Source organism: Poromitra crassiceps (genome assembly GCF_964638095.1).
Source record: "Poromitra crassiceps genome assembly, chromosome: 10".
NCBI classification, from domain to species: domain Eukaryota; kingdom Metazoa; phylum Chordata; class Actinopteri; order Beryciformes; family Melamphaidae; genus Poromitra; species Poromitra crassiceps.
Genome location: NC_139631.1, coordinates 1,422,519 through 1,445,018, shown reverse-complemented (window position 1 = coordinate 1,445,018; position 22,500 = coordinate 1,422,519). Strand labels below are relative to the sequence as shown.

General features: G+C 48.8%; 1 protein-coding gene across 1 annotated transcript in view; it reads left to right on the top strand.

The window, feature by feature from the left end:
• The window catches only part of arvcfb (ARVCF delta catenin family member b), a gene marked incomplete at its 5' end in the record, with an annotated part of 166,718 nt that overhangs the window by 66,822 nt on the left and 77,396 nt on the right, over window positions 1–22,500 (top strand). Inside the window, 3 exons of the mRNA XM_083643878.1 lie at window positions 1,569–1,703; window positions 7,232–7,878; window positions 20,336–20,841. Coding sequence (XP_083500004.1) covers window positions 1,569–1,703; window positions 7,232–7,878; window positions 20,336–20,841 — 1,288 coding nt within the window. The remainder of the gene's footprint in view (window positions 1–1,568; window positions 1,704–7,231; window positions 7,879–20,335; window positions 20,842–22,500) is intronic.

The window sequence follows — 22,500 nt, the reverse complement described above, 5'->3', positions numbered from 1 at the left end:
CTCTATGACAGTAGACTGAATATCTTTCTTGGGCTTTGGGGAACACTGATGGACATTTTTCACCAATTTTTTGAGATGTTATAGACCAAACAACTATTAATCGAGAAAAATAATCCACAGAGTAATCAACAACGGAAATAATCTTTAATTGCAGTCCTAGAACAGACCCCTATCTTGTCCTCTCTGTATCTTCTCCCTCTCTCTTTCCCACACACTTTCACGTGTTGTGTCCTTCACCTCCCTCCCTCTCTCTCTGTCTTTTTGTGACAACAGTTAACTTTGTCTTTTATTTCAGTTCTTATCTGTTCTTTTCAGCAGACGTCTTCTCATACCGCCTAATGCTAAAACATTCCCTTCCCTTCATGCTTATCCCCACTCCCACGACCGGAAGATCAAACAAGGAAGCTTCTCCCATCTTCCTGTTTTTGGGATTTGTGTGTGTGTGTGTGTGTGTGTGTGTGTGTGTGTGTGTGTGTGTGTGCGCGCACGCGTGTGTGTGCGTGCGCGCGCGTGCGTGTGTGTGTGTGTCTGTGTATGTGTGTTTTTTGGTGGTAAACACATTTCTAGCCACTTCAGTAGCTACAGTATCAATAGTCACCATACAGACAAAGCAACAGAAAATTGGCCCTGAGGATGTCTGTGTAGAACTATATATGAAACTATGTCAGCGGCAAGACAGCAGAGTTGTGTGTGTGTGTGTGTGTGTGTGTGTGTGTGTGTGCGTCTGCGTGTGTGTGTGTGTGTGTGTGTGTGAGAGAGAGTGTGTGTGTGTGTGTGTGTGTGTGTGTGTGTGTGTGTGTGTAGACGGGCCTCCACGTTCCCATCCCAGCATGCCGTGCTTTCCGTTGGCTGCCGTTCAGCCCTGCTTCCTCCTGGCAGGAAGACTGGCTGAGTATGTGTGCGTGTGTGTGTGTGTGTCTGTGTGTGTGTGTGTGTGTGTGTGTGTATGCGTGTGTGTGTCTGTGTGTGTGTGTGTGTGTGTGTGTGTGTGTGTATGCGTGTGTGTGTGTGTGTGTGTGTTTGTGTGTATGTGTGTGTGTGTGTGTATGCGAGTGTGCAGACTGGCTGAGTGAGACACCGTCATGCTCATTGAGAGAGTTCAGCTGGCCCATTAAAAAGCTGCATTACTCCTCTTGTCCTCTGGATATGAGTTAATAAGAGTGGAGGCAGAAACCACACAAACAAACAGAGAGATTTCACTACCTGGCGCACGCTAGGGACTCAACCTTGAATCGCTGAGGGCTTGGTTATTAACTTTGCAGCAAAATGCCAACATAGTAGCTACATCAGATACATCAGTAGAATTGAAGCAGTGAGAAACGTTTGACCTTTTACTACCCAAAAGTACAGTGGCTTTCTTTTGTTTAAAGCAGTCACATCTCTTAATAAAAGAGAAGGGAGAAGCTAGTGGAGCGTTACAGTACAGCAAGGACACGGGCTGAGCTACATGTAGTTTGAAAGTGTGTCATTATCCTCAGGTCCGCTGTTCAGCACAGAGCTAACAGACGGGTTCATGTGCGATCATGGAGGGGTTGAGGATGTTTTTCAATCAGTGCTATCCACTCTAGGTGACCAAAGTGGTCAAAACCATCACCCGGCGCACCTACCACCCGGTGAGGTTGACCGAGACCCTGCTTCCGGTGGCATCCAGGCCCGCCTCTCGGACATCCACCCCGGTCCCCGCCCCGTCCGAGACAGACCCAGTAAAGGACTGTGTACCCTGTGTGATTTTTGCAGTGGTTTCCTCCCCTTCCTCCCCTTGACCTTGTTAATCCGTGTCCCCTCTAGCTCCAGGTTAACCCTCTGTCCCCTCTAGCTCCAGGTTAACCCTCTGTCCCCTCTAGCTTCAGGTTAACCCTCTGTCCCCTCTAGCTTCAGGTTAACCCTCTGTCCCCTCTAGCTTCAGGTTAACCCTCTGTCCCCTCTAGCTTCAGGTTAACCCTCTGTTCCCTCTAGCTTCAGGTTAACCCTCTGTTCCCTCTAGCTCCAGGTTAACCCTCTGTTCCCTCTAGCTCCAGGTTAACCATCTGTCCCCTCTAGCTTCAGGTTAACCATCTGTCCCCTCTAGCTTCAGGTTAACCATCTGTCCCCTCTAGCTTCAGGTTAACTCTCTGTCCCCTCTAGCTTCAGGTTAACTCTCTGTCCCCTCTAGCTTCAGGTTAACCCTCTGTTCCCTCTAGCTTCAGGTTAACCCTCTGTTCCCTCTAGCTTCAGGTTAACTCTCTGTCCCCTCTAGCTTCAGGTTAACTCTCTGTCCCCTCTAGCTTCAGGTTAACCCTCTGTCCCCTCTAGCTTCAGGTTAACCCTCTGTTCCCTCTAGCTTCAGGTTAACCCTCTGTTCCCTCTAGCTTCAGGTTAACCCTCTGTTCCCTCTAGCTTCAGGTTAACCCTCTGTTCCCTCTAGCTTCAGGTTAACCCTCTGTTCCCTCTAGCTTCAGGTTAACCCTCTGTTCCCTCTAGCTTCAGGTTAACCGTCTGTCCCCTCTAGCTTCAGGTTAACTCTCTGTCCCCTCTAGCTTCAGGTTAACCCTCTGTTCCCTCTAGCTTCAGGTTAACCCTCTTTCCCCTCTAGCTTCAGGTTAACCCTCTGTCCCCCCTAGTTTCAGGTTAACCCCCCGTTTTCTCTAGCTTCAGGTTAACTCTCTGTTCCCTCTAGCTTCAGGTTAACCCTCTGTTCCATCTAGCTTCAGGTTAACCCTCTGTCCCCTCTAGCTTCAGGTTAACCCTCTCTCCCCTCTAGCTTCAGGTTAACCCTCTGTCCCCTCTAGCTTCAGGTTAACCCTCTCTCCCCTCTAGCTTCAGGTTAACCCTCTGTCCCCTCTAGCTTCAGGTTAACCCTCTGTTCCCTCTAGCTTCAGGTTAACTCTCTGTCCCATCTAGCTTCAGGTTAACCCTCTGTTCCCTCTAGCTTCAGGTTAACCCTCTGTCCCCTCTAGCTTCAGGTTAACTCTCTGTCCCCTCTAGCTTCAGGTTAACCCTCTGTCCCTTCTAGCTTCAGGTTAACCCTCTGTCCCCTCTAGCTTCAGGTTAACCCTCTGTCCCCTCTAGCTTCAGGTTAACCCTCTGTCCCTTCTAGCTTCAGGTTAACCCTCTGTTCCCTCTAGCTTCAGGTTAACCCTCTGTCCCCTCTAGCTTCAGGTTAACCCTCTGTCCCCTCTAGCTTCAGGTTAACTCTCTGTTCCCTCTAGCTTCAGGTTAACCCTCTGTCCCCTCTAGCTTCAGGTTAACCCTCTGTTCCCTCTAGCTTCAGGTTAACCGTCTGTCCCCTCTAGCTTCAGGTTAACCGTCTGTCCTCTCTAGCTTCAGGTTAACCCTCTGTCCCCTCTAGCTTCAGGTTAACCCTCTGTTCCCTCTAGCTTCAGGTTAACCGTCTGTCCCCTCTAGCTTCAGGTTAACCCTCTGTCCCCTCTAGCTTCAGGTTAACCCTCTGTCCCCTCTAGCTTCAGGTTAACCCTCTGTCCCCTCTAGCTTCAGGTTAACCCTCTGTTCCCTCTAGCTTCAGGTTAACCCTCTGTCCCCTCTAGCTTCAGATTAACTCTCTGTTCCCTCTAGCTTCAGGTTAACCCTCTGTCCCCTCTAGCTTCAGGTTAACCCTCTGTTCCCTCTAGCTTCAGGTTAACCGTCTGTCCCCTCTAGCTTCAGGTTAACCGTCTGTCCCCTCTAGCTTCAGGTTAACCCTCTGTCCCCTCTAGCTTCAGGTTAACCCTCTGTTCCCTCTAGCTTCAGGTTAACCGTCTGTCCCCTCTAGCTTCAGGTTAACCCTCTGTCCCCTCTAGCTTCAGGTTAACCCTCTGTCCCCTCTAGCTTCAGGTTTTGAAGAAGCCCACCGCTACTTGCCTGAGACATGGGTTTCAGCCCCGTTAAGTCGCATGGCCCACAAACGCAAACAATTCCGACTTTTCCGTTATTTCCGCCGGGTGCCTCCCAGACGGCCCTGAAATGACTCAGGTGATGAATCGCGCAGGCTTCTTAAAAACCTGTCCCCTTATCTTCTCCCCACTAACGCCCAGCCACCGTGTCTACTTAAGCTCTCTGTAAAAGTGAATGCCACAGAGGTCGTTAAAGCTTTTTACAGCGCCGTAAAGTGGAGAGTTTGACGCCCGCGGCCCCTCCCCCCTGTTTAACAGTTTGGTAAACAGTTTAGAATTGCATCTAAGTGCCTGTGGTTGTTGCACACACCTTTCAATAGAGCTGCTGCTTTCCACACACACACACACACACACACACACACACACACACACACACGTCAGAGTATTTCTACATGTGCGCATATACACATCATTGTATACACACACGCTAAACCCCCGACATCTTAGCCATTCTCTTTTAGCTCTGTTTGTTTACCCCGCTTCAGCCTATTTCAGAGGGGCTTCTGAAACGGCGGTCCCTCGGCGCCCCTGCTTTCCCCCCCGCGGGCGGCGGCTGTTTGACGCCTTGTGAACTTCAGCGCACATCAAAGTGTGTTTGAAGGCCGTGTGATGCTGCCTTCACAGCCCGCGCGTAACGCCTAAGAAGCCGTGTTAGTACAAGGCAGCCGGGCACGTCGAGGCTGCACTCCGCCCGCTCCCCTCGCCGCTTTGACAGCCCCCAAAAGAGTCGAATACAATATTTCAGTTTGCTGCGTTTGACTCCTTTTCTAAAACCTAGACACACACACAGCCTTAGGGGAGTTTAGGAGTTTAGGTTTCCAACTTTGAAGGACAGGCTTTCAAAGACAACCGAAAGAAAAAGCTGTCCTCACTGTAAGTGACTTCGAGGCCCATCTTTCCTTTACCTGGTCCTTGAAGATGAACTTCAGCTCATTCTTCAAATCATTGCTACTAAGTGCTTTATGGACAATAAAGCAACGATGAATGAAAGGTGCTAAATCAAAGTGGCAGATATGAATCAAAAGCATGGGGATGGCAGGACACCCTGAAGTCATCCTCCAGCTGGAAGAACCCCAAGGACGAAGAGAGAATTACTCCCACGGGAAATCGATGAAGTGCATCAAAAAAATTATGCAAAAAAAATGTGATTTAATAGATGTTTATTTTTGCCAGCCTAAGTGCATGAGGCAGGATGTGACCCGACTCCCCCGTGGTCCTCTTGGGGCCTCGGGTTTAGCAGCGGGTCCCGTGACAGCAGCACCAGATGAGCTTCATTTGTGTTCCATTAGCACCTCTGCAGAGCTGAGTGGCAGCATAGCAGCAGCCCTCATCAAGAGTGTTGTCTCAAGGTCATACTGTACATACGCTCCAGCTGTTTGACTCAGTTAGGAACCAGACAAATGAGCTTTTTCATTTTGAACCCTGCCGAGGCAAGGAAGAACGGCGTCAGAAGCAAACTTAATTTACTCTGTAATTACTCCGAAATTAATTGGAAATGAACCTGGCTGTGTGTATACTGTAGGAATAGGGTTTGTTGTGTGGCTCACAGTTGGTGTGTGTAATCAACAAGCCAGGCCAGTAGTGAAGATTTCTATTGACTGCAGCCAAGGTAATGATGAGGACGCGTTGATCAACAACCAATGGGCAAACAGCATGTTGGCATTTTTCTCCTCTTGGCACCCCGCTTTCCCCAGCGTTTCCTGATATTGTAACACGCCGTTTGGTATCCCTGATTAAAATCTATTATGGCTTTGATGAGAAAGAAAAGAAAGCGCATTAGCATTAAGAGCGCTATCGACAAGCTCGTAACTCAAAGCGATCAGAAGCAGCAGAGTAGAGAGTACCCCCCCCCGTTCCCAAGACACTCGCTCTCCGCGGCTGTCGACTGGGAATGAACCTCCTCGTCAGGCACAGCACCAAACGCATCGAAGCCGCACCTCCGCGGACGGCGATTAATTTTCATCAACCTCATTAATTTCGAAGATGAATTTATAGCCGCCGACAAAATAGCCAATTATCGGCCAGAGCAGAATTCACTGGGCAGCAAATTGGTTTGGGTATGGTGCGGCGAACCCGGGGAAAGAGGGAGATACCGTGTGTGTAATTCGGCAGCCGGAGAGCCTCTGAGACAGCAGGGGGGATGTTGAGTTATTTAGCCAGGACGAGGCGGAGGGGAGGGGCGGATGCATGCTCGGCTGCTTCTATCCTTCAAGATAGTCACAGTCGTGTGACTCTGGCTCCCACGGAGCGTGACGCCAGGAGGAGTCAAGGTCCAGTGCAGCCGTAGCACAGCAAGATGGCTGTTACAACATGCATCCCCTGTATCTGCAACGTTATGGCCGGCGTGGATGGATCGAGATCACAGCCTTTGTGTCATGTCAGCTCTTTTTTCCCCAAAATCGACTTTTTTACACTTAGGTTTTAGACCAAAGTATCAGTTTGAGGATATTGGCCTGTCATTTAAAATTGGATATCGACCAGTATCGTCCACGTTCATCCACATTCAAACAACCAATGTTATCTGTCTTCAATACAAGTTTCGTCCCTGTCTACAGCTAGCGAATGTTTGTTTTTTTGGTCGACAGATAGATGATCATAAAATCATTCAAGTTCATTCACTTAAGTTCTACAAGGGTATCAGTCTGTAAAACGTTGATTGAAATCTGTCTCACCCTGCTTTATGGAGCTGTTAACCCGTAGAATGTCATTATGCAGTAGGTATTCAATATCGGTACAACATAGCAGCGGTAATCCAAAAATAATAATAATAACCGTATCAGCCTTCAAGGACCTATGTGGATCGTTGTGCTGTCATGTTAATTCGATGTAGTCTCCAGCAGTTAAGGGAGGACTCAGTCTTGACTGAAGAGAAGCAGGCAAGATGAGACACATCTGTCTTGAGGTTAACGAGCTGTTGCAATGGCACTTTTTAAATGAGGACAATTTAATTTGCTGGCATTCTAATGCATCACCATTCTCCCCTGGAATTGCCAAAGTGAGCGTCTCACATCACCTCACAACTAACACGATTTTATTAACACAATTGGATGAGCTTTTCTGTTCGTTAGCTTTTGAAACGCATGCTTTAATCTAGAGACCCAACTTTAAAGGAGCAATTATCTCCTCCATTTCATTTGTCAGCGCCTCTCACTGTGTGGCTTTCCTAATGCGACGTCTGAATCAGTCAGATCGCTGAGAGAAGCTAACGTCTCTGTTGGCTCTACCGGGCGCGCAGCATGCTTTTCTGTGTGCTCCGGTGCCATGTCAGGTGGCTCTAAAACATGGAGTTTGCTTTGGCATCATGAGCTGTAAGTCTTGCCTGTCTGACGAGTGTATCTGCCCCCCCCCCCCACCCTCTACAGGTGACTAAGATGGTGAAGACGGTGACCACGCGGACGGTGCGCCAGGTGCCCCTGGGGCCCGACGGCCTGCCCCTGCCCGAGGGCTCCTCCCCGCTGGGCAGCTACACCGACTCCATCGACCGGCGCTACATGAAGAACGGCGGCGAGCGCTACATCACCGCGCCGCAGGCCACCTCCACCCTGACGCGCTCCTACAACAACGCCTACAACGACTCGTACGGCGAGGCGCCCGAGAGCCAGTACGCCCGCCACTACGGCCTGCACGACGGCTACGCCGACCTGACGGAGAACTACGGCAGCCTGTCGCGAGGCGTCAACTTCCGGCCGCCGCGCTACCCCTACATGCCCAACAGCTACCGCCCGGAGAACAGCTACACGCTGCCCATCCGCAAGGACGACTACGGCCACGTGGCGCAGCCCCAGGTGCCCATGGGCAGCAGCAGCGTGGACCTGAACCGCTCGCAGCCCGAGCGCTTCCAGGCCGAGCCCTACGGCCTGGAGGACGACCGCCGCAGCCTGGGCCCTGAGGAGGAGGAGCCCTACGAGCTGGAGCCGCCCGACTACTCCACTGCCAACCGCCGCACCCTGCAGGGCGCCAACAGGGGGCGCACCCACCGGGAGCCGCTCCGCGACGGGCCCCGAGTCAGGTGAGGAGCACGGATATGACACAAAAGAGGGAGTAGGGTTTTCACTTTGCATTATGGCTGCTATTCACCTTATGTTCCAACACAGGGGTCAGCTAGTTACTTCCTATTGTGTTGTACCTACTGTACCTGTGACAGTACAGTACTAGTGAGCAGGTAAAACAGACAGTGTTTTGAACAGGAAGTCATAACACAAGTGGGCGGGGCTACATAAGGTGAATAGATCAGTAACTGGTAATGGTTAAAAACATGATGGGCAGCAGAGGCTGTGTTAGACTTTCTCACTGTCATTTTGACAGACAGGGTTGTCATAATCTATTATTACCTGTGTTAAAATGACAGACAGTCTTCAGATTTTTCTGTCAGTTTTTTCTGTCAAAATCATAAAATAAAAGCCGGAAAATACTCGATAAATAATCGTTAAATGCAACCACTGATGGCCGGTGTTCATTTTTCGGCTTACTGGAGCTTGTTTGAGATGATGGTTTTGGGAAAATGCTATTTTTGTTATTTCTCTTGCTTCCGTTAGAGACAATCAACTCCTGTTTGTATGCATGAGCACAGCCTCATGTGCTCTGTCTTGACACGAGCAGAGAACAGGCCCGTTACAACAACGAGAGAGAATAAAGAATACGGGTCTTGTTGTTCTCGCCATCGAAACGATTAAATTAGGCCGTGCGCCTGTAAACAGATGTCTCCTCTCCTTGAGCAACTCGCAGAAGAAAGGAAGCGAGAAGAAACAAGGCTTTGATTGCCGTTTTCATGCAAATGGATGGAGAACATGTGTTTGTGTCAGAGGTAAAGAGACGCCAGCGAGACGAGACAGAGGCGGAGAGACGGGAGGACAGGAGGGAGGGGCTTGTGGAGGGAGGGGGCGGGAGAGGAAGGGAGGCTCTTCTCCGGCCATCTCTCAGACTTTCTGCCTTAAGAGCTCAGAGTGGACTCTCGTCCTCCTAATAGCTTCAAATCACCGCGGCGCTGTCCAAAGGGTTGGCGGAAAAATGTGCACCCTGGAGTAAATTGGAGCAGACGTTTGACGTTGAACGGTGGGAAGTGCGTTTTAAAGACTCCCTTTGAGTGGTGATCTGTGGCAGATGGACATCTTGAAGTACGCTGCACTTTTCCCCCAATTTGAGGGCCCAATGTGTTTGGGCCCACAGCCAGATGTAAAGGAAGGCAGCCGAGGAGGCAGGAAGGAGGGGGACAGGAAGTAGGATGTGTGTGTGTGACGTGTGTGTGTGTGTGTGTGTGTGTGTGTGAGAGAGAGAGAGAGAGAGAGAGTGCGCTCTATTTCGGTCAATAATGACACAGGCGCGCACACTGGTGTGAATTCAAGGCGCTGTCGCTCTAAGGAGTGTCTAACTCAGTGTTGGTAGTTTGGTGTTTGAAGAGGCGATGTCTCGATGTCGAGGGCCGGCGCAGTTATAAAGGAGGTTGGATTCACTACATGTAGAAAAAACCGCACACGTGGGTGTGGTGGGGGCTTGGGTTCATTATGGCCAATTAGAGGAGGGTATTTCTATCCCTTTAAATACCAGGGTGTGCCAGCGTTAGAGCTCCTAAATAGAGTCACTAGGGAAGCAGCTCCAATGGCCAAACGGTCCCTCATCTCCTGTGCGCCCCGGGCCCACTCGGCACATGCAACTCTGCCTCTGTGCGTCTTCCAGACTATTTAACAGGCATGTCTTACTCAACGGAAGCAATGAGTGGCCCTAATTGATCTGTCTCTTGTTTTGTTTGTCTCTGCTTTGTCTCTTGTCTTTCATGTGGTGCCGTGCGCAACCACAAGTGCTGCTGTGTTTCAATAGTTTGTTAAATGCGGGTGTTTAATTGATTACAGCTTGCATTTCAATTAGTCAATTTGGCCCATTCACAAAGCATTCTCATGTGATTCCAGATGGCCAAAACCACCAAAATAGCACAGAGCATCAACGTTTGCGCTGGATCGACGGAAATGTCAACTCATTGTTCGATAGCAAACTTGCACAGCGATGACTGTTTTTATTGTCACACCCCCCTTATTGCCCGAGCCCAGCTCATATTGATGCAAACACCTTCATGCACACCACGGAAATGACAATCTGGGCACGCGCAGGTGCGACATATTTGATTTGCGCCCATCTAAAATTGCCAATTCACCTGCGCTTGGGCATAGCGTCGCTTCGCTTAACACCAGCACAAAAATACAACCCTGAGTGTGTTTTTCTGTCATGTTCAAAGGTGATAGTGAATCCTGGCATGTCAGCTCCTTGACAGTGCAGTTCTTTTTTTGCTTTTGGACACAAACTTGTGGATGACACACACACACACACACACACACACACACACACACACACACACACACACACACACACACACACACACACACACACACACACACACACACACACACACACACATACATCCTAGTTGGTATTCAAAGGCAGCTGCCTTGATGTTTGTGGAGCACAAGGCAGGAAAGACTGATGGCGGATGCCTAATCAGAGTCTCCATCTTGACACACTCTTGACATCACTCTGACACTTATGCACGTGCACGCTCACACACACACACACACACACACACACACACACACACACACACACACGCACACACACACACACACACACACAAACACACACATACACACACGCATGCACGCACGCACGCACGCACACACACACACACAACGTCTTCAGAAAATGAGTCACTCCTCTATCCGCCTAGTGAGAGGCGCTTGCTGTGACAGGCAATTTGTAGGCTGCCTTACATGTGTCACAACACAACCCCTCACAGCCACAGCCAAACAAACACATTCACATGCACACGCACACAAACAAACAGGCGAGACACACACACACACACACACACACACACACACACACACACACACATCTCATTTGCCGCTTGACTGATTCCCGCCTGGCTAATTGCAGGAGAAAATAAACCCCAAAATCTTCCAACTGTATTGTCTCCACACACTCGGGGTCACGCATCACCACGCGTCAAAACACAAACATCTCTGCAAAACACCAGGAAAAGCGAGGAATGGCGGGGCTCGGCCCTCCCTGAGTGGCCAGGCTCCCCGCGCGCTCCACTCGTACCGCCATTAATATTCTCTCAAGGCGTGCGCGTCGACTCCAAAGTGCCGTAATGAATCTGGCAATTAAAGAGCTTTAATTACAGCTTATCGTTGCATTGGAAGCCCTCAATTATGCGGGCGACAGAAATGAAGATGTTTAGTGCGAAAATGGCTCCCTGTGCGCGCCGGCGCCCGAGCCTCCGTTGGGTCTCCGCCGCCGAGGAGATCCATCACGCGACAGGGTGGACCGTGCAGGAATTCAAAACGTGCGGACGGGAATGTGTGTATGTGGCTTCTTCTCACCGGCCGCCACGTACGTGTGAGAGCACGGCAACCATGACACTAATTGAACGAGGCAAGCTGAGTATGAAATGCTGTTATTTGTAGCGGTGACCTCGGGGAGAGACCGGAGCACATACTGTACATTAGCAGGGGAGAGGTCAGAGGTCAGCTGCAGAGCAGCTGGTGAGGGCCCGGGGCCTTGCTCAAGGACACTTCATCATCAGGGTGGAGGCTCGCTGTCACTGTAGCTCGCTTTCTATCCAACGTTTCATTTTTGCAAATGATGATGTATCAAATTTGAAAAGCTTAATGGAAATGCCAAAGCGAATCAATTTGTGAAAGACCCATTTTTCTATTGGATGATTTTTTTTTTTACATTAACAACGCCTAATTTATTCACTCATATCCAGCTGAGGGAAATGCACCTAATGAGGGGTCCAAGCAGCGAGCCGCTGCTGAAGAGCCCTATTGTTTTTTTCTGATTGTTTCTTTTTCGTTGTTTTTTCTTGTTGTTCTCTGCGAAAAGTATTTGTAGAGCAAAAAACCTTTTGCGACTTTTTCCTCAATTTTCTCCAAAACCTATTTTTGCAAACTCCTCCTAGACCTAGAACTTTTCTTGGATCATCTACGGACTTCGCTGATCTGAAGTTATCAAGAAAGTTTGCGATACATCAATGCATTTTGAAATTAGACATTTGTAAACTTTTCACCAAACACTAAATTGGCCATAATTCAACCATTGATCAAATCCTGTCCAAAAATGGTAAAGGAGCGTTCACACCGAGATATTTATTTTTCGCTCTGTCGCTCAAGTCAACCCTTTGGAATCGCTCTGTCGCTCTGTTTAAATCGCTCATCAACAGGCACACGAAATGACGGACATGTGGGGGATATAACGTTACGCAATGTCATGCTGTTTGTCCACTACGAGCCACCGTCATTGTTTACAAGCTAAGCCTATCAGCGTGCTCCTAATGCGAGCTGCATACCGGTAGTACAGACTTCACTTCATGTCAGCTGTCAGCCTGTCAATGCAGTTTGTTGCCACACAATAAACCAGCGGTTTGTTCCAAGCCAGAGTGATCCTTGACTCACTCTCACACAGCAGCCAATCAGCATTGAACAGCGAGCGACTGATGCCAGCGTATTTTCGCTCGAGTTAGAATATTTCATCTTGAGCGACGAGCGTATTTTCTCCCTATCGCTCTGTCTCTGCCGCTCGGACGCCCAGCGATTATTCTCCCGGGCGAATATACGCTCAATCGCTCGTTTGCATTGACTTTGTATGTAAACTCGACGCCAGCGACAAACTTTAATAGGTCGGTGTGAACGCAGCTTAACACGTTGAGCAGTGTTGCTTAAACACACCCACACCTCTCTCTCTTTCTCTGGATAGAAGTAGGGTTCTATCCAAACTTCTGGTTGGTTGGTCAGTCGGTCGGTCGATTTGCTCCTGTCCGACCAAATTCTCATTGGTCGGACAATCGCTGGTATTACTTTCTTTCTTTCTTTTTTAGATGATTATTTTGGGCATAGACAGGAGGCAGACAGGAAAGGTGGAGAGAGAGAGGGGATGACATGCGGCAAAGGCCCACTGGTCATTTTCGAACCCGGGTCGGCCGCGCGAAGGACTAAGCCTTTGTGGTATGCGTTCTACCAGGTGAGCCACCGCCGGTATTACTTTCATAAGAGACAAAGCTATTTCATAAGAGAAAAGTGCTCTGGTATGAAAGTAACGCACCGCGAAAGTAACACAGACCTTTTCTTGAAGCGCACACAGGAGCAGAAATGACGTGATGAAGTCAGGCTAACAGTCTACCACTTTAGCATGCTCTCTAGGCTGAATGTGAGACAACAAGTCTCTTTGAAAGTGGCCATGCCAGTTTTTCCCTCAGCAAAACTTTGTCTAATTTGGAGCGTTATTTAGCCCTGTAACCAACAAGCTAGCATAGCATGCATGGTACCAATGGATGCTTTAGGTCTTCTAGTTTCATATGATACCAGTACCTTCACTCTAGCTTTAAAAATGGGTCACGTCTCGTCACCCCATGTTAGACTGGAATAAATCTGGGGTCACAAGCTAGCAAAATGAATTACTGTCTCATTCTCCTTCTTGTTCATTTATAATTAATTTGGCCTACCAGGTAGAGTGCACTGAGTGCACTGGGACCAATTTAGTTCATCTATTATTTCCCCCCCCCATCGACCAATCGATTGGTTGAAAAGTAGGTAGAATTTCAATCAACTAGGATTTTCTTTGGTTGAGTACAGCCCTAGCTGTGTGTGTGTGTGTGTGTGTGTGTGTGTGTGTGTGTGTGTGTGTGTGTGTGTGTGTTGTGTGTGTGTGTGTGTGTGTGTGTGTGCGTGCGTGCGTGCGTGCGTGCGTGCGTGTGTGTGTGTGTGTGTGTGTGTGTGTGCGTGCGTGTGCGTGTGTGTGTGTGTGTGTGTGTGTGCGCGTGCGTGCATGCGTGTGCGTGTGTTTGTGTGTGTGTGTGCATGTGTGTGTGCGCGTGCGTGTGCGTGTGTTTGTGTGTGTGTGTGTGTGTGTGTGTATCGCCATGTCAGCGTGATTAATAGCTGCTTTTGAACTCTGCCAGACTACAGGGGCGTCTTTAAGCCAATCTCTAATGGCTCATCTCTCCTTGGGCGACCTGCTCCGCCGCACCTGCCCAAATGCATACAGGGGTCACCACACACCCACGCACACACACACACACACACACACACACACACACACACACACACACACACACACACACACACACACACACACACACACACACACACACACACACACACACACACACACACACACACACACACACTCATCCCTTAATGGAGCAGGGGGATGTGTCATTGTAAGCCAGGCGTCTCAGTAGAGAAAGGCCCAGGGAAGTGATCTGACATTAGCCAGCCTGCCAAGACGACAGGCTTTCACTGAGCGCCAAATGCTACTTTAATATGATACTTCCCCGCTGTCATGTGCGAGGCACCGTACCCCTCCCCAGCATCACAGAGGAAACGTCGAACTGTATGACAACAAATGGCGGTGACAGTGGATAATGTCATCAAAACAGCCCAGAAATTAGAAAGTGGTACGACATAAAAAAAAAAGGAAATCAAAATACCCCAGCTTCCATTTCCCGCAGAGACTCTTGTGCATCATAAAATAATAATTATTGCCCATAACTCAAAATGGGCGATCTGTAACGGTGGGGACAGCCAGCGAGGCGCTCATAAGCACTGCAGAGATGTTATGTGTACATATGAGATGCAAACATATTCTCCCAAGCTTCTGATCCTCTTTCACTTTATCTCCTTTTATGGGCCTGTCAGGGGGGGGGGGGGGGGGCAGCCACAGCCAGCGATCGAAGAATGATGAAAGTAACTGACAGGAGATGGAGGGAGGGGAGACTAGTGGCGTCGATGTGACAGAGTCCAGATCATAATCACATGTTGGAGTTTGTGGCATAATGCATGTGTGTCTATCTCTCTGTGACTGTCTTTCATTTCAATAAGCAAGCACACACAAACACAGACACACACATACACACACACACATGCAAGCACACACAGACACACACACACACACACACACACACACACACACACACACACACACACACACACACACACACACACACACACACACACACACACAGACTGAAATAGACAGGAGGACATTTAGCGGTTGGATTAGCATGAGGAGAGTGATCTGCTGTAATAATCATGCTTGGAGTGGAGTGGTGTGTCTGGGCTCTCTCATGTCCCGTCCTCTACACACAATGGCGCCAATTTAAATGCAAATCCTGACATTTCCATCGCTCAGCCTCACGACGCCCCGCTTGACCAAAGCCCCGCCGCATCCGCCACCCGATCTCTATGAGACCCGCACGGCACAACTGTACATCTTATCTGTGTGTGTGTGTGTGTGTGTGTGTGTGTGTGTGTGAGAGAGAGAGAGAGAGAGAGAGAGAGACATAAAGGTGATGTATGCACGTCTATGCGACGGCGATGATGCTGTGAACGTGCAATGCCCTTTCTCCTGGAGGGTTATTTCTGCCTTGTCACATCCAATATCCCACAGCAAGCCAGAGCTCGGCGATGGCTTCTGAGTGTGCAGTGTGTTTAGATCAGGGTGTATGCTGAGAGGCGTTTAGTAACCACCGGAGCGCGTACACACACACACACACACACACACACACACACACACACACACACACACCGACACACCGACACACACACACGCATGCACGCACAAACACGCACGCACACACACACACACACACACACACACACACACACACACACACACACACACACACACACACACACACAAACACACACACACACACACACACACACACACACACACTCACTCACGTTACGCAAATTCCACCCTTTTTTTCCACACGATCTGCCAGTGTTTCCCTCAGACCTCAGAGCAGCAGCTTCTCCTGATGACGTGCTGTATAATCAGGCTGCTGATAGGCCCCTCTGATGACGTGCTGTATAATCAGGCTGCTGATAGGCCCCTCTGATGACGTGCTGTATAATCAGGCTGCTGATAGGCCCCTCCCTCCATACTGTGGTTCCTGATGATGTGATGTCATCATGCTGCTGATAGGCCCCTCCCTCCATACTGTGGTCCCTGATGATGTGATGTCATCATGCTGCTGATAGGCCCCTCCCTCCATACTGTGGCGGCAGGCTGGTTACAGGGGTTTGTGGTCCTTCAACATGCCCCACAAGTTGGAAGAATCTGCTTTTAAAAAGACACCGCGATTTGTAACGGCGATGACGAGTCAGACCGCCACGATACACCAATAGGCATCCTCTCTCTATTCTATTTTAGCTCTGTGGTTCAGAGCGATGAGGTTGAAGGGGCAGACTTGGGGCAAAATAGTCGTTGCAAAGAATTCATAGCATCATTGTTTTAATACTGCTTGGAGAACCAGATGTTTGGGGGTTTACCGCATCATATATCGCAGCATACTCTCAAATAGTTAACTCTCAAAACTTTTTGCCATTTCTTGTCTTATTGTGGTTGGGAAATCACACTGCTGCTCCAAGTGTTGTAATAGAGTATCTTGTTACATTGCTCGGGCAGGAGTTCATCTCATATTGATTTCTCTGGCACTAAAATGCACAAAGTCGTGCCATAATAGCCGGTAATGTTACTGTGAGGCTTGTGCAAGAAAAACCAACAGAGCAACGCTCCATAGCCAAACAGAGCTAGCATGTACTGTAGAGCGCCCCCCCCCCCTCCTCCTCCTCCTCAGCACGCTTGGGAAGAACTGTAAAAACACATCATTAACATAAAACTCATTAAAATTAAACTCAATCCTGAGCTTGCTGCCAACCACCGGCGTTGGCCACCATTTTGTTGCACCACCAACCACCATACATGAAAGATGGTGAGAGGAGAGCAGATGGATTATATAACTTGGAATAAACAAGTCTCAAGCTGTGGGCTGGATGGGGGGATGATAAAGGCTGTGTATAAGTGCGCAACCCTAATTAAATTCCTCTCCCCATCGCATGTCTTTTCCCATCACTAATTCTCACTTCCTTGAAGACACTTCAGTGATAGAAGTATAAAAATTAGTTTTGAGAAAACAAGTTAAGAGAAGCTTTTTTTTTCCCCACTCGTGATGTGACGTTCGCGAACGATCCGATTCTATTCAACGGCTCTTTAATAGGAACACAGCGAACCGAGTCGTACTTGAGAGCCATTCTTTTTATATTTGTGCCCAAATTCCCCTGCCTGCTGCGGTAAATGATGTGTAAATAATGTGTTGAATCCCAAAGCATTTGGCAATAAATTGGCACGGCTGATGTCAGTTTTCTCTAATTGCCTGTTTAATCCAGAGAGCAGGACTGATAATCGCAGCGCTTCCCACACAGCACAGCCCCCCTCCCTCCGCTGAGAGCAGGGACTGGAGGATAGGGTCAATTGTACCGGTCTATTGAGGGTCGCAGGTTTGGTCGGGTGTCCATACAGGCACGATTGGCTGTGTCTGCGGGTGGGAAGCCGGATTAGGGGTATGTGTCCTGTGTCGCCTCCTCTGGTCGGTCAGGGCGGAAGGGAACTGGTGGGAATAGCGTGATCCTCCCACGTGCTACTGTACGTCCTGCCGGTGAAGCTCCCCGCTGTCAAGTGAAAAGAAGCGGCTGGCAACTGCGCATGTGTCGGAGGAAGCATGTTGCTAGTCTACGGCTCTCCCCAGATTGGCAGAGGGTGGAGGAGCGACTGTGGAGAAAATCGGGGGGGGGGGGGGGGAATCAGGGGGGGGGGGGGAAACTGTAACCTGACGCTGCCAGATGGACGGTTTAGCTCCACATTACGTTTCACTAAACCAGTCGATCTGGGAACGCAGTAACCCGACCCGCTGACGGAGGCGGGCACTTTTTCCAAGCTCCTTGGCAGGTGATTGGATGACCCATCTGTCTATCACCGCTGGTGCGTGTCAACTTCAACCAATCAGATCGCCATGCCTCTGACGTCACGTTTGCGACCGGAGGAAGGTGCCTGTGCCTGATCTCCGTGGTAGTCTATCATTGATTGAGTCCTCACCGTCCTCATCGTCGTAAAGTCGCCTTCGAAGCATGACATTTGATTATAACGAACTAGTTGTGTGACTTAGCCTTCCCAAATGTTGAGGGTCGTTTTTTAGAATTTAATACATAGAATTGGGAACATTACATTCAATTTCATTCAGACTGCGGCGGCAGCCATGTTGACGAGTGAAAAGAACTACAAAGACCATGTACCCACTACTTGCCCAGACGAGCCTAAGCCCGCCTAAGGCTGCCGCTGATTCGTCGAGCCGGCCATGGTTCGGCCAATCATCTTAACTGCCTGTGCATGACAAGATGGATTACGTCGAGAGAATCTCTTTTGATCTCGCAAGGTTATCCATCTTGCAAGCAAGGTTAGGGAAACTGTACCAGCATACAGTACATCAAAACTGGTCTGGGTGGTCGGTGTCAGCACTTACTATTAAAACACCTGTGTGCATACCAATTGCAGCCTTATATATTGCTATTGTAGGACATCATCTGGTGTCTTCTAGCTCCCAATTTCTGAGCAGCCAAATAGTGATATTTCGCAGATAAAAAAAAAGATGAGGCGTTATTTTGAACGGCTCTCAGAAAAGAACGGAGCTCTAACTTCGGCTCCCTTCAAATAGCCATAATTCCCATCACTATTTTCCACATGCAACTTCTCCGCCCAGTTCAGTTTCCCCTGACTCTCTAAGCCCTACAAGTGACAAATCTCTCCTGTAATGAAAGAGCATTAAGTAAAAATAAGTAGCACTCCAGCAACAAATGATCCGTCATTGGAATTGAGTGCCTATATCTTTGCCCATGTGCCCGTAGAGAATTGAGACTGCCTTTGGAATAAAAAGCCGTGTGTAGATCATAGACGTGAGAGGCTTGGGAAACGGCGAATGGTTGAAGGGAGCCCCCTATGAACCGTCAAGATGGAACCCTCCGCCCCTCCTCAAGAGAACAGTACTGACTTCAGTCAGAGAAATGGAGCCCGATACTGTATGTGACTGTGGTGCTAACAGCGCTAATGCTAATGAGGCTAATGTTAGCCGAAAAGCCCCCGAGAGGTCATTAACATTTCAGCATTTGCACGGTAATCTTCGCTACCGTCACCAAAGAGGTATTTATGGGGCTCAGGGCCATCCCTGAGGGGACACCACACAAGATGTCTGTATGAAGCATTACACCCTCTCCGTGGTGGCTTCCCCAAAAAATAACCCTGCTTCATGTTCATAGCTGCTGCCTTTGTCTCTCTGTTTGTCTGTTATCCCTGTCTGTCTCTCTGTTTGTCTGTGTGCTATCCCTGTCTGTCTCTCTGTTTGTCTGTGTGCTATCCCTGTCTGTCTCTCTGTTTGTCTGTGTGCTTTCCCTGTCTGTCTCTCTGTTTGTCTGTGTGCTATCCCTGTCTGTCTCTCTGTTTGTCTGTGTGCTATCCCTGTCTGTCTCTCTGTTTGTCTGTGTTCTATCCCTGTCTGTCTCTCTGTTTGTCTGTGTGCTACCCCTGTCTGTCTCTCTGTTTGTCTGTGTGCTATGCCTGTCTGTCTCTCTGTTTGTCTGTGTGCTATCCCTGTCTGTCTCTCTGTTTGTCTGTGTGCTATCCCTGTCTGTCTCTCTGTTTGTCTGTGTGCTATCCCTGTCTGTCTCTCTGTTTGTCTGTGTGCTATCCCTGTCTGTCTCTCTGTTTGTCTGTGTGCTATCCCTGTATGTCTCTCTGTTTGTCTGTGTTCTATCCCTGCCTGTCTCTCTGTTTGTCTCTCAAACTCCATCATTAATAAAAGAGAAAAGGGAAAAGTTCTCTGTTGCCCCCACCTGACAGCAAGGATTCATAAGGAAAGTTGTCTCTCTCTGTTATCGCTGGGGCCTTTTTGCCACTACAGGTCCTCTGACAGAGCTGTTTAATAACAGAGCAGAAACCCACAGAACCCCATCTCTGTCTGCATCCCAAATATGTTTGTGTGTGCGAGACTGCGAGAGCCACAATCCAAAAGCGTCCCTTTCCTCCCTGAAACCAGTTGGGTTCTGTTTGAGTCTCTCCAGCTCTTCAGCCCTTAGCTCTCACCTTTCACAAAGTCGGTACTGAACCTTGGGTCCTTTGTTGCAAATAGTGAATAGTGAAATTACGTTATCACAAAGCAGATGCTTTTCCCCAAACCCACGGACACAAAGAAAAAACTTCCCAGAGGGAAGCCGTCTTTAAATGTTCAATATTCCTCTTCATATTTGTGTTTCTTACATTCTTTAGCCATTTTAGGTTCAGTTTTAGTTTTCCCAGTGTGATGGAGTTTGCACTTGTTTTGCACACCTGCGAACAGAGCGCTGAGATAAATTGTGATTGGTTGCTCAGACGGTTGAGGGGTTGGGGCATAATAGATTGATGTGACTTGGGAATGAGAATGAAATGTTGATTAATTTTGCAGATTTTTATATATATATATATATATTTTTTAAGTAGGACTTTAAAGAGCCACTATAGGAGCCGCATGTGGCTCTAGAGTAACGTTATCACTGAATTAGCTCATTCGTCTCTCCTGTCCTCACGTCCTCTCCTTGCCTGTCTTCCAGAGGGTACCCGGACGACCCCATCGAGGCCGAGCTGATCGACGAGCGCCACCCTTACATCCACGGCATCTACTCGGCGCCGCTGGCCCAGCCGGAGCGGGGCAGCATGGCCAGCCTGGACCGCATGGGCGGCCGCCGCTCACCCTCCATCGACAGCATGCGCAAGGACCCGCGCTGGCGCGACCCCGACCTGCCCGAGGTCATCGCCATGCTGGGCCACCCCATTGACCCGGTCAAGTCCAACGCCGCCGCCTACCTGCAGCACTTGTGCTACGAGAACGACAAGATCAAGAAGGACGTGCGTCAGCTGAAGGGGATCCCCGTGCTGGTGGGGCTGCTGGACCACCCCAAGTCGGAGGTGCACCGCAAGGCCTGCGGCGCCCTGCGCAACATCTCCTACGGCAAGGACCACGACAACAAGGTGGCTATCAAGAACTGTGATGGCATCCCCGCCCTCGTCCGCCTGCTGAGGAAAACCAATGACATGGAGGTCCGCGAGCTCATCACAGGTAAGAGGGACTGACTGACGCATGTGCAGAGTCCAGCTGAAACATTTCCATGCATTAAATACAACAAACACTAGGATCATAAAATATAGTAGCATTTGTTTTACAGGAATGGCAAAAAACTGTGGCAATACACAGATAAACAGTTCATCAGTACATCAGTAAAAGTCCCTAACCTTGTGAGGCAGCTGGATCATGAGATCACATGACAAATCCATCGTGCCACCCTCCAATCTATTGGTTTGAATCTGAACCACCAGTGGTTCACACCAATCGGTGTCAAGAAGCAGCTACGGGCGGGCTTTAGGTGTGACGCCAGCGAGAGTGAGCCCGTGATAGATGTGAGAGACAGATGGTTCATCCAATCACCTACCAGTTTTTTTTAAGTGTCTGCCCTTTGAAACAGTTTCCCGAGCAACTTGCTCCCAGATGTTTATGTGAAAACAAAGCATCTGGCAGCGTCAGGTTAAAAACTCCCCGTCATCAGGCACAGAACTGTTTCAAATCAGCTCCGATCCTTTTTTAAACATCAGCCTGAAACCATCCAAGCTGCTGATTGTCTTCAGACTTCCAGTCAAGCTGTTCTACACCCATCCTGTCACATACAAAACATTTCTTTCCCAGTTTACTCTAGGAGGGGGAGAGGGGGAGGGCAGGTTGGAGGGGAAGGGCCTTCAGAGGAGTATGTAAAATGTTGCACTGCAAAACATCCTAACAAGTACTGTAATTCCATCTAATTTTATCACAGGAGAACTTTACCGAAAAACAATGAGTTAAGTTGTGGACCAGTGATTGTGTGACATCACTGGTCCACAACTTACAGTAACTCAAATCAACTCTCAATAACTGTAAAACTAAATGAATACCTGCTCAACTTTACAGTTTTCGGATGCGTGAGATCATGTGCAAAATAAATCAGCATTGTTTTTCGGTGAAGTGCCCCTTTAAGTCTTTAAAATTGTATTTTTCTTTCAAAAAAAATCTGACACTGGGGTGAGGCAATTCTACTTGCTCAGTGTAGTTGAATACAATTCAACCTGTTTTCGGAATGACTTGTTCCAGGATGTTGACACTTGCATGGAGAAAACTCCTGGGGAAAATGGAGTTGAAACACATGATTCTCTTGCTCTCATTTGACCTCAGTGCTGTTCAGAAGCATCAAGTAAGACGTCATTTACAATGGCTTCGCCACAGGCGAGTGATTTTCACCTCACACAGAAACCACCTGCACTGCTCTGCTGCAGCTGACGCTAAACCACCTGCACTGCACTGCTGCAACTGACGCTGTCGGCTGTCATCTCCACTGACCGCACGCTTCCTCTTCTCATCTGCCTAATTAGTCTCAGCTCCTTCACTTCACTCCATGCTTTTGAGCCTTCAAATGTAAAATCTGGATCTTAGTTAGTATGACGGTGCTTTTGACCGGTCCACACATCCTTCATCTCTTATCTATTCTATAAATGAGGAACATACTCAGTTGGAGGCCATAACATCATTCACTGCATATTCATCTACAGGGCTGTGAGGCATACTATGTTAAATTATATGTGGTTTGATCTACCATATTATACATTTTCAAATAGTTGCCTCAATATTATTCATGTTCTCAATAAAAAGCCTGGAAGATAGTTTTCATGGTTTTACTTCGACTTTCTTGTCTTG